Below are 12,988 nucleotides of genomic sequence, written 5' to 3'. Positions count from 1 at the left end.
CCATAAAAGAGGTGTTCATTGAAAATTTTAATAATATCTCACATAGCATTTTTATTAATTTAAAAAGCATTTAGATCAAGAAAGTATTTCAAGCCTCTTTCATTTATTGTGATCATCACCAAAAGAAAGCAAACAACAACAAAATGAACCCTCCTTGGGTAGTGTTTTCAGATAACATAATTTGGAAGAATAAAGATCTAAGAATCTATTTTAAAAAGGTATTATTTTAAAATTAGGTACAATTAGGATGTACACTTCAAGAACAATACTATCATAAAACATACCTGAAACCATATAAATTTGTCCTGTTTGTATAGTTCATGTTTGTCAACTCCATTTCCAGACACAATTTAAACAAAGCATCTATAGAAAAGTGCAGTCAATATCATAGTAATTAAAATTCTTATAAGATTTAGAAAAATATAAAAAGTTAAAAACTTAGGTTATTAATTTCCAAGAGTTCCCCTTCCATGCACATGTATCTTACAAAAAATGTGTAAGATACAGTAACAAAGACTATTAAACAAATAGTAAAGAAAGTGTGCAGAGTCCATTGACTCTTTTTCTGAAGAGGTTTTCCTTGAGGAATATGCCCATGAGTAGAACTGTAAAATCTAGAGTCAACAGTAACTCCTGCTAACTTGATTCAAATGCTCATCCCATCTACTGGTCATTTTGCTTCCTTTTTTTTTTTAACAGTTAATAACATGGATAATTGTCAGATCAGTCAGGTCTTTGGCTATTCATCTCCTTACTGAAATTGCTATAGTTATCTTGCCCCAGTCATCAATGTTTAGGGTTTTTCCTCTCTGAGAAAAGGTCCTCTAGTTGATCTTGCCTGCATTAAAAGAGTGCACGCACGTGACTCGGTTACGAAACCGCATCATGAGAGTCACTGTTAGGTCTCTGTCGCACAGCCAGGGGAGGCAGTGGCTTTCCGTAGAAATCTACATAAAGAAGGAACACCAAAAAAAAGTCATGGTAAATCAGAATTTTTGATACAATTCATTATTTTCCAACCAACATCTTTAAAAAAGAAAGGTACTCTCACTTGATGGGTAAAATAATGGATGAAGAAAATAGACAAAAAAATCAAAATCCAAGAAAACTTGAATAAATTCAAAACATAACCACTAGGATAAATTCCTAACTCTAGATTATAAATCAATTTCTACTTGATTTAATAAAAAGCTGTATCTAATATATATATTATTTTTATTTTCAATTACATGTTCACATTAGAATAAAACAAATAACAAATATTCAAAAATCTATGGATCCTGTTGCCAAGGCCCTGATAAGTCAGTATTTGTACCATCCGTGTTCTCATCCAATGGTTATTACTTGTAGGTATTTTGAGAAAAGAATTAATTAATTATCTTAGTTTTCTGGTAAGTAGTAATCATTTACAATGATGCTTCACTATAATTCAGTGATTTAAGGCATATATGAAACAAAGAAAGTCTTATTTTACATTTCATAATAAGTTCCTGTCCCTTAATTATTATAAATTGGCTTAAATTTAATAACATATGTAAACCTTCAGTAAGTAATTATTTTCTAGCCTATTACCTTAAAATTATTCTAGAAGCACAGATTTTTAGGATCACTTGAAATAAATATATTGAAAATGTATTAGAGGCCTGTTCCAGTTTCACATATCTTGAGAGTTGAGCTAACTAGCCCTTCATGCAAATAAGCACATGCCCTAGAAAACAGCCTGCAGTCACAAGTAAATGTAAGTTCCTGATATAACTTACCCAATGCCCTTTGTGATCAATAGTCTCCCTCACCTGCCACGGTCTTCTGTCAGATAAGACCCTGGTGGAGCTTACAAAACTACGTTCTTTTTGTTTTGAATTCACCAGTCTGGCTTTAGCATATGGCTCATTTTCTACAGCTCTCTCTGCCTGCACCCTGCCTTGATCTCCCCCTGTGGAACCCTCAAGGTAGGACATATACTTCCTCCAGGACCTGTGAGTAATAAACTTTTCCTATTTCAATTTCTACTGTGGTTTTTTTTGAACCACGACTTACCATCTAGCATCCAGAGGTCCTACTTAACAAATATTAATTTAACAAAGTCATAACACATTTAAGGAGATTGGAGGTCACCACTCCACCCTAACAAGAAGTAAAAAGCTGAACAGACTACAAAATCAACAACTCATCTCATTTCCATAAGAGGGGAGGTCACAAGACACACCACTGCCCCAATACTGGACACAGGCAAATATAGGGAGTTTCAGTTTACCAGAGCATATATTCATAAATGGAAACTGCCAAAGGAAGGAAAACTGCCTGGAAGGAAAACCTGAACTTTCATGAACTGCTGGAGGCTTAGTAGGAACAAATCAGAGAGTTAAAAATTCCAAGGAGACTAAGTCATAAGAGAATCCCTGTGATATTGTGAAATTTATCTCCAGGAATGTGAACAAATTCCCACAATAAATATTGAAGAAAAATCCCCCTCCCACTTCTGGCAGGGGAGGAAAAAAAGAAACCATTTTGAAATACCCCAGAGCACTCTGTTCTGGGGAACAAGGCCTGCCCTCAGGGGAAACTAATTAACTAGAGCCTAACCTACCATGGTATCATCAAACCCTAACTGGGGGAAGGAAATCGCCAATTCCAGCTGGCACTATCCATTTTGTCCACCTAATGGGGACGAAAAAAAACTAAGAAACCCTTGTGAAGTTCAGAGTCCAGAGGCAGAGACTCAGTAAAAGACTGAGATTTAATCAGAGAAATATGGAACACTTCTCCTTCCATCACCCATCACCACCATATTACTAATGGCCAATTTACAGCAGTTCCTTTCACCTGGTACACCATGTCAGACTATAAAACAAAACAAAACAAAACAAAAACAAGGCATTCCAAAAAGGGCAAAAAACCCAAGATCCAAAGAGACAGATCAAGCATCAGAAGATATGGCAGGAATGTCGGAATTATCAGGCCAGGAATTTAAAACAACTATGATTAATAAGCTAAGAGCTTTAGTGGATAAAGTAGACAGCATGTAAGAACAGATGGCAATGTAAGCAGAGAGATGGAAATCCTAAGAAAGAACCAAAAAAAAAAAAAAAAATGCTAGAGATAAAAAAAAACCACTGCTACAGAAATGAAGAATGTCTTTGATGGGCTTACTAGTAGACTGGACACAACTGAGGAAAGAACCTCTGAGCTTGAGAACAGATCAATAAAATCCTCAGGAACTGAAAAGCAAAGAGAACAAAGACTGGGGGGAAAAAAACAGAAAAGAATATCCAAGGGCTTTGGGACAAGTACAAAAGGCATACCTTATTTGTAATGTGAATACCAGAAGAAGAGAGAGAAAAAAGAACAGAAACAATATTTGAAGCGATAATGACTAAGAATTTCCCCCAAATTAATGTCAAACATCAAAGCACAGATCAAGGAATCCAGAGAACACTGAGCAGGATAAATGCCAAATTCTATCTAGGCACATCATTTTCAAACTACAGAAAATCAAAGAAAAGGAAAAATCCTGAAAGAAACCAGAGGGGAAAAAAACACCTTTCCAACAGAGGCTCAAAGATAAGAATTACATCCAACTTTTCCTCAGACACCATGCAAACAAGGAGAAAGTAAAGTGAAATATTTAAAGTGCTCAGAGAAGAAAAAACAAACAAACAAACAAAAACACCAACCTAGAATTCTGTACCCTGCAAAATTGTCCTTCAAAAGTAAAGGAAAAATAAAGACTTTTTTCAAACAAACAAAAATTGAGGGAATTTATTGCGAGCAGACTTGCCTTGCAAGGAATGTTAAAAGAAGTTCTTTAGAGAGAAGGAAAATAATATAGGTCAGAAACTCAGATCTACATAAAGAAAGAAAAAGTATCAAAGAAGAAATAAGTCAAATGAAAACATATTTTTCTTCTTAACTGATCAAAAAGATAAGTTTGTTCAAAAATACTAATAGCAACAATGTGTTTGATTACATATATGAAGGTATATATCTTATGAATATGTATATATACATATATACATTTATACATGCTTATATATGAGTCAAATGAATGACAGTAATGACACAAAGAACACAGAGAAAGGAATTAGGATTATTTCATTATTTTAGGTACTTGCACTACCCATTAAATTTATACTGTTGTTTGAAAGTGGACTTGGATTAATGAAAATGTATACTGCAAACTCTAGAGCAGCCACTAAAAAAAGTAAAAAAAAAAAAAAAAAATTAGGATAACTGATATGCTAAGAAAGGAGAGAAAATGGAATCATATAAAATTCTCAATTAAACCCACAAAAGGCAGGGGCACCCGGATGGCACAGTCGGTTAAGTGTCCCTGACTCTTGATTTCGGCTCAGGTCATGATCTCAGGGCTGTGCGATGAAGCCCTGGAACAGGCTCTGCCATCAGCAGGGAGTCTGCTTGAGATTTTCTCTCTCCCTCTGCCCCTCCCCCCACCCCGTTCCCTTTCTTTTTTTCTCCCTCTCTAAAATAAACAAATCTTAAAAAAAAAAACCACACATACATACACAAAAGGCAGAAAAAGAGTGGAAGACAAAAATAGGAACACAGAATGTGGGCAACAAGGGCGCCTGGGTGGCTCAGTCCCTTAAGGATCTGCCTTTTGCTCAGGTCATGATCCGGGGGTCCTGGGATGGAGCCCTACATCGGGCTACCTGCTCTGTGAGGAGCCTGCTTCTCCCTCTCCCCCTGCCCCTCCCCCTGCTTGTGCTCTCTCTCTCTCTCTCAAATAAATAAAATCTTGAAAAAAAAAAAAGAATGAGGGCAACAAATAGAAAACAGTAATGGATATGGTAGATATTAATTCAACCTACCAAAAATCATTTTGAATGTGAATGGTACAACTGCAACAATTAAAAGAGATTGTCAGAGTGGATCAAAAAATATGATCCAACTATAGGCTGTCTACAAGAAAACCACTTTAAATATAGAGAGGTATTAGGAGAAAATGGTTTTACAAGCAACTATAAATTCCAAGCAACTAGTAATAGCTGCAATAAATCTTGATGTAACAGTATAACATAATGAATTAAAAGTACAGATTTCAAAGCTGGACAGACCTAAGTTCAAATCCTGATACTGCTACTTAGTAGCTATGTGACCTTGGAGTATAAGTTCCTCCTGAACAAAATGGGGTATCTCTGCCCATCTTACAAGGTTTTTAGGAGAATTAAAATGACATAAAGTACTTGAAGTGCTTAACAATATGCCAGGAACACAGAATATACAGTTAATATTATTGCTATATTATTGTTATAATTTAAATTAAAACAATTATTTTTGACAAATTTTAAGTATGACTTCTCTAATTTCTTAAATTCAGAATTAATGAGAATTTTAATACATAACAGAACTCAAAATTAAACCAGAATGAATATACTTCCTAATGTGTTATACTTCTAGAATTTAAAAGTATCTTCCTAAAAAGAGAAATCAGATACACATAGCAAGAATTATCTTTTTCCCTCCCAGGAAATTATTTTATTTTTGCAGTAAAGATTTTGTATTATTTCTTTGCCAGAAATTAAAATCATTCTATACAAAGTAGGTTTCGTATTGTCTTAACTGTGGGGCATATAAGCTGATGTTAGTACCCAACTGATAATTGGGCACTAACTGATAATAAACCAACTTAATTGCTAACACACATTTTTATAAAGAGTTTCAAACTTTTCAAAAATCAAATTGAAGGGTAGTAAAAACTGCATACAAAATTTTATCTTCATTCACATTTTAAGATTAGAAATATTCTTTAGTGCATTTGGTATTTCTAGCTAACAGAATCCTTGATATATTTCTCATAATGTATAACACATAACATGTTAATGAAGTATGGGTTGAGAGTGTTTATATAGTAAAGGTATTCTTTTTACATCTCTTTTCTCAATGCATGCCTTACCTCTTAAACTGAGCAAGCATTACAGATAGTATTAGAAAAGTAAAATCAAATTGCTATCAAAACAAATGTCAATTATCAAAGAACAAGAAAGAATCTGCCTTAAAAATTCCCAGTGTGACTATAAAAAATTGTTTTTCATCCCAGTAAATTTTAAGTGCCAAGCCACTTGCAGTTAACTTTTAATTACTACTCTAGTTCATTATGTATCTGTTGTTTACTTGCCATTCACCAAATGCAAAGAAATATGTACAAAATTAGAGAAAAGAGGAGGATGTAATTATAAAATTGGCAGCTATCAGCATCTCTGATGAAGATCTCATGATAAACTCTAAAAACAAACTTAAGGTTTTTTATTCAAAATTTTAATTATACCTGCTTTCTTCCGCATTAATGAAAAGAGTTGATTGTACTTTTTTTTTTTTTTTAACCCAGGTTAGGTATATTTAGACTTAAAATTTATGGGAAGAAAATGATAAACATATTTTAAAACTTGGGAAGTTATAGTGTTTTCTTCTCTGCTCTGGGAAGCTACATTTATTGATTAATACTGAAAACTGACTAAAATATTGGGAAATGGTGGTCTTGAACTTAACTAATTTATTACAATTCTTTCTCAGAAGTTCTAATTTAAAAACAAACAGGAAAGTGAGCACAAACAAAACAAAATGACCTTCTCAACCTATTTTCGACCTTTTTCCACCTGTCCTTAACTGTGTTCCCCCTGAATACTACCATTACTTTTCTCCTCGTTCTACAAAATTTCCTTCAGAAACAAGAAACTATCATCCCCTCCTGCATTAATTCAGTAAAATTACAGCACATTTATTACAGGCAAAGAATTCCTATCATGAGATGGCGACTAAAAAAAAAAAAAAGATCTGCACACCCTCCATTCACTTGAGTCCCTTCTTTTCTCCTGAGCTCTTGAATCGTACTTGTATTGGCCAAGAGACATTTCCAAATAGATAAGCCTACAGACACCTCCAAAGCAGGTTTCATTCCTCAAGTATTTTCAATCTCAGAGATAGCACCAACCTTCCAGCTACTTGAGTAAATAATCCTCTATTCCTCTTCCCCTCGACCCATACATTCATTCATCAAATATTACTTTTTATAGTCACTAAGATATTTCCAGCATACATTTTTTACTCTCCATTCCAATCTCCATTCCTCACTTCTCACTGTGACTACTAGAACAGTCTCTTAGATGGGATCCTTACCTCAAGTGTGGCCACCAGCAAGTCTGTACTTTTCACTGTGACAAAAATTATTTTCCTAACCAACACATCTAGTAACATTACTTCCCTGCTCAAAAATGTATAGTGTCTCTTGGAAAATTACAGCAAGTCCAGACATCTTAATGTATATATATGAGGCCCTTCACAATCTGACCCTAAGCCATAATTCCAGTCTCAAAACTCGATAACTTCAAATGTCCTCCTTCTTATCCACCCTACCTACATGAACCTAAGCCTCAATCACAAGGAACTTTATTTTCCAAATAAGCAACACCCTTTCCCACTCCTCTACCTTTGAATAGTCTGTTTCTTTTGCTTACTGACTTCTCCTTCTTCGAAGACCCAGTTGTAATACCACTTTCACTAACTATCCATGCAGTTTGTGCACAGTACTCCAATTCCACACCACAGAACTTATTACTGTATATTGTGAATTGTCACATACACTACAGTAAACTCAAATATTCTCTTTTCTATTAGACCAGGATCTGCAGAAAGGCAGAAGTTATGTCTTATTCATCTTGGTATCACCAATGTTTTAGGTGGTGTCAAATATAAAAACTTTGCTTTTTGGATGCCTAAAATTCAGCAAGAGAAAAAATGTCTGTCCTATGAGAAATGAGTATTTTTCTATATATGTGTGCATAAATATATGCATACATACACATGTATATTAACTTTGCTAATTTTTTAACAACACAGTAAATATTTAAACTGATAATGTATTCTAACATGCACAATTTGAGTATCATTAAACACGAACTAACATATTACAGTCAATAAAAACATCCTGATGTAAAGTCAGTCAACCGGAGATGTTACTTCACTGTAATTCCCATATGGTCTAAGAACAAACTTTTCTCTATTTAGAAATGAAAAAAATCCTTTAATTTTCACTAATGATTATGAAAGATGTATTTCATTACATTCTTCTGAAAAACAAATGGGTCATTTATATTAATGTACTTTTTGAATAAAAATATTTTATAAAGTTTGACATAATTTCAAGTTACATGATAATGCTTTTGTAAATGTTAAACTTCTGACTTTCTTTCCTGGTGGTAAATGGGTCTCCTTAGGAATCCAAGTTCTAAATTAGGTAAACAGAGCCATCAAAAAGGGAATTGGATATTCTTGATGGAGAACTTCACTGAGCTACAATATACATAATTACCCTCTTGCCTTCTAGAAACATTTTATTGAAAGAGCCTGGGCTGATGGTCTGAAATCAGAACTTCCGCCTTTTGTATCAGGCAGTTCTTTATACGCAACTGTCCTTTCTCTAGTTTTCCAGCTGTGGAGTTCTAATGCCATATATTGGCTGGACTACACCTTATGTTAATTTCATCCAAAGAAAACTGTTTTCTTGAGTCAGTAAGCCTTTAGTAACTTTCTATTTAGCTGAACTTTATTTGGTTTGCTGATTTAGTCTCTGATTTTATAAACTGTGTTGATCTTTACTTGACTTTAATATTCAGCAGCTGGGTCTTATTAGAAACAAAGAACAATTATGTGGCATTTTCACCGAGTATACTGAGCACATATAGGACAATGCTATTTTTAACACCAAGCATAATTGTAATGTCTCATATTTAATTTAAATTGCTTTATACCTGTTCACTCTTCATAACAATTTATGTAAATATATAATGGATAAACATGAACTATGATTATTTTTACATCTGTAGTCCAAGGTAAACAAATTATATGGAGGCAAAAGGCACTAAAGAATAAAAAAAATTAAATGAAAAGAGTGAAGTATAATGAAAAAGGATGGTTGTGGATTTGAAAGGCTTCCAAAAATAAAAGTTGGTTGAAGTAATGAGGTAAAGAAAAGCGGATGTAATATGTATATTTGAAAACTGATCCTTTTGCATTACCATTATGACGTGTTTCACCAAGAGGCTCAAGTTTTGGAAGTCTAGTGACTTTGGGGGTTCCCCAGCCAACTAAGGAAAAAGAAAAACATTTTAAAACACTGTTAAACAATGTCTCTTTAGGCCTGTTGAGAGGATCCCTCCCTTGACAAGAATGTATATATTTGATGTCAAGTCATATATGTATATTGAATGACACAGTACTGAATAGCCACAAAGCCATTTGAAATAGTTTTTATTTAAAAATGTAATTATAGGCCGGTAACATCTGCTTTAAGTTTTTACTTATATTTAGTAAAAAATATAAGCATTTTCATTTACCACCATCAAAAATTACCTTAGGCTACTATTCCAACCCCTAGCAAAGGCTAAAATAAATGTTTACTAATAAATTATATACTAAAAGTGAGTCTTAAAATAATCCTCAAAGGAAAATGTTACCACCTAAAGCCTTCTAACAAGGCTAAAAGGACACTATAAACATATACATTTAGATATTTATTGAGCACCTATGGTATGTGAGGTACTGTGCCTAGTGCTGAGAAATTTCTCACAATTACTGAGTGATTAGCACATCCCAGTGTTTTACATGCAATATTCCTTTTAACCCTCATGACAACTTAGAAGGTCAGTATGTATGTTGGAAATATATTGGAAAAATTCACACATCTTGCTTTCAAATGATAACTTTCAGGATGAAAGAGCCAACTTTTTAAAAACTTACATTAGCCATCCATTCATTACATTTAAATTCCTTTTAGCAATCTGGGTACTGATATTTCAAGTAGGACTTGAATCCATTCTAGGAAGTGCTTGGGTAAAGTGTTCTTATTAATTTTACAGACTATTTTTTACTTTTAGAAAACATTTTTTTTTATTAAAAAAAGGAAATACATAATGATAAATTTTGAACAAAGTAGAGAAAACTGCCTTTTTCATAAATTCACAAAATAATAAACATATGGAATGAAATTACAAAATTTCTTTTTCCTTACTGTTTAAAGCAGTATTTCTAAATTCAGTATCAATATCAATTTACTCACCAGGAGGAGGTGGGGGTGGTGTTGGACTCTTAGGAGCAGAGTCATCTGTATTAACAGGTTCTACACGGTGACTCCTTTTTATTCTTAGTTTCTTAGTTTTCTTTTTACTGTTATCTAAAAGAATATAAACATGGAACTATATGCCTCTGGGAAAATGTAAACTTCTATAATAAAAAAGAATGGAACTAGATATTCATATGATCGTTACCATAAAACTACATCTTCAACTTCGGAAATTGTTACCAGTAATGAAATGTGAATCTGCCTTTACTAAGAGTAAATTTTTTAAATGATTGCTTATTGAATAAATAATTAATGAATATGATACAAACAGCAAAAAGCCTGTATTTTAAGTTTTATGACAGGTTATTCAGAATACAAAAAAAAGTTCACCTTTCCAAAAGTAATTTACATTTTTTCCGAATGTCATATTAAATAAATATAATGGCCTAATTGCAGGGATTTTCATGAAACTCAGAATGGCCGAGGGAAAGGGGAGAGATGTTTATTTGTCTCAGTAGAATTTATAGAATGGATTCTAGGTATAAGCAGTCCAAAAATAATTCTTTGAAATGTGAAAAAAGACCCCAATCAAATCTAAACACATTACCCACTGAAATAACCCTGGACAATGTATGCCTAATATAAACACATGTAACCAAAATCACATTATTAGAGACTGCAGAATTAATTTTTGTTCTTTCTAAAAAAAAATAACTACAGATTCTCACTTAAGTACTTATAAACAATTTAAGGACATCTATGTCATTAACATGTAAACTTTAACAATGAAAACCAGTATAGCATAATAGTTAAATAACCAAACACCAAAGTTACTGAAATATTTTAATTGACAATCCCAGCTACTTAATTTACATATATGTAATACATTTTATAAAATGGGAATTATCTGTTATATGAGAAATAGCCAACATCTATGAAATCTGCAAAGCAATGAGAAATATAAACATGTTTAGAAACACATTATCTTTCTAAATAAATTACTTGTGTCATTTGAGACATTTTACTCCAGATAAAAACAAAGACATTTTACAATTAAAACTTCAGCTTTACAGCTGAGAGAAAGGAAAGAGAAAGTCCAGAACCATATGGTATTTCAGGATGCGAATAGCTCAGGGTCATAAAAGAACACAGGATAACGGGCAGATGATATGAAGGGGGCTCTCAGCCCAGCCACCAATGAGATATATGATCTTAACCAAGTAACTCAATCTCTCCAAGTCCCTGATTTCCTATTCAAAATAATGGGAATAATAAACCCTAGGATTGTTATGTTAAATAACATAATCCTGCATTAAATAATATATCTGAAACCATGTTCTATGGTATAAGATACGTTAATTATTATTATAGTTATATGATTGACTATCTTAGATCTTCATCTTCATTCTCCAAACATATTTTCAAACAATCTGACAAATCTTTTGCTCTTTAACAAAGAGTATTAATGTTCAAAAGTTCTTTCAATATATTGATTGAGAAGCCACTTTAAATCTATTTTCTGTTTAACTCTGTTAACAGAACTACATGGGTATGAATATGCTGCCCTACCTTCCCAACTTATAACTTTCAAATCTAGTTTTTTTATACAGCAAAATATCCATGTTAGCTAATCTGAACCTCAGGGATTACATTCTTATTTTCATAACCTTCCTGATACTGTACAAAAATTCTTATATATAATGAAACCATAGTGCTAACTAGAAGTTACAAGGAAGTAATGATTATTGGGTCATGTGTCAGGCCCTGCACTAGGAACACTGCAGGGTTATTTTTATTGTAAGTAACCTTAAAGCCCTGTGGGAATAAAAATGATGCTTATCTCCATTTTAGAGATGAGGAAACTAAGACTGAAAAACAATACAATGTAATGTAATAAATATCTAGATTCTATCCGAAGTTGTCTGATTCTATGACACCAAAGACATGAACTTCCTGTTAAATCACATAGCCACTTAGAGAAAGAAAAGCAATTATGAATTGAAGATTTTACATGACATTAAAATAAGAGGAAAATGGCTATTGACTTTAAAAATGTTCAACTGAGCATGTCTACATTCTGTAGAAATAGCAAGTCAATAAAAGAAATGATGCTGACTGTAGTATTATGAAGTTTAAAACAAAACCCCATAAAAAAGCCTTAAAGGTTAAACACAGTCTAAGGATTCCTGGGACTATGCTATATTCCAAATTTATGAAATAAAATTGAAAACAGAACTTTCTGCTGAAATTCATTTAAATTACAAAGGACTATATTTTAAGGCATCATGAATAAAAACAAAAGTTAGCAAATTCACTAATGAGAAATTCAAAACCATGAGAAAACCATGATGAAATACTGCATTTGGAGACAAAAAATATTACAGTACATTTTTTGTGAAAATAATCATGACAAATGAGACATGTACTGTTAAGTTTTGTGTCTATATATATATGTATAAATATATTTTTTTTAATAACTAGATTTATCACCTGATTCTGATGATCGCTGGTCTGTATCATCTTCATTCTCCAACTGCTGTGTTAATGCCTCCTTATAATTTTCTACTATTCCAAGCTCATTGTTTTTTTGGCTACTGTCACTGATCTGGCTCTGTGTCTCTATTTGCTCATCCTCCACTTTATGTTTCAGGGGGCCACCATCACTGTCTTTCTCCATATTTTGTCTCTTTTTCTCTTTTTCAAGTTTTCTTTCATTCTAACAAAAATGAAATATATTATTTTTAATATAATAGTTGTCTAAGATAGTTTTAAGGAAGAAATCAAATAATTCAAAAGCATTCTGTAACTTCAGGGCACTGTGATATTTCTATTAAAAAATTATTTGTTGAATATATCACTAAAGCATACTGTTTGGTAAACTTTCAGAAAACACAGATAGTACAAAGAAAGAAA

General features: G+C 32.8%; 1 protein-coding gene across 1 annotated transcript in view; it reads right to left on the bottom strand.

Annotated features, from left to right (window-relative positions):
* Positions 1-287: 287 nt before the first annotated feature.
* Positions 288-12,988, bottom strand: part of ARL13B (ADP ribosylation factor like GTPase 13B) — a 66,768-nt gene continuing 54,067 nt past the window's right edge. Inside the window, exons 7-10 of the mRNA XM_045902698.3 lie at positions 12,566-12,791; positions 10,073-10,186; positions 9,033-9,101; positions 288-947 (exon numbers count right to left, since the gene is read on the bottom strand). Of these exons, the coding sequence (XP_045758654.1) occupies positions 871-947; positions 9,033-9,101; positions 10,073-10,186; positions 12,566-12,791 (486 nt within the window). The 3' untranslated portion in view covers positions 288-870. The remainder of the gene's footprint in view (positions 948-9,032; positions 9,102-10,072; positions 10,187-12,565; positions 12,792-12,988) is intronic.

The sequence above is a fragment of the Mirounga angustirostris genome, unplaced genomic scaffold (assembly GCF_029215605.1).
Source record: "Mirounga angustirostris isolate CCGP_5_RB_7025 unplaced genomic scaffold, mMirAng1.0.hap1 SCAF_1, whole genome shotgun sequence".
Lineage (NCBI taxonomy): Eukaryota > Metazoa > Chordata > Mammalia > Carnivora > Phocidae > Mirounga > Mirounga angustirostris.
Note: the sequence above shows the minus strand (reverse complement) of the source record. Positions and strands in the feature narration are given on the sequence as shown.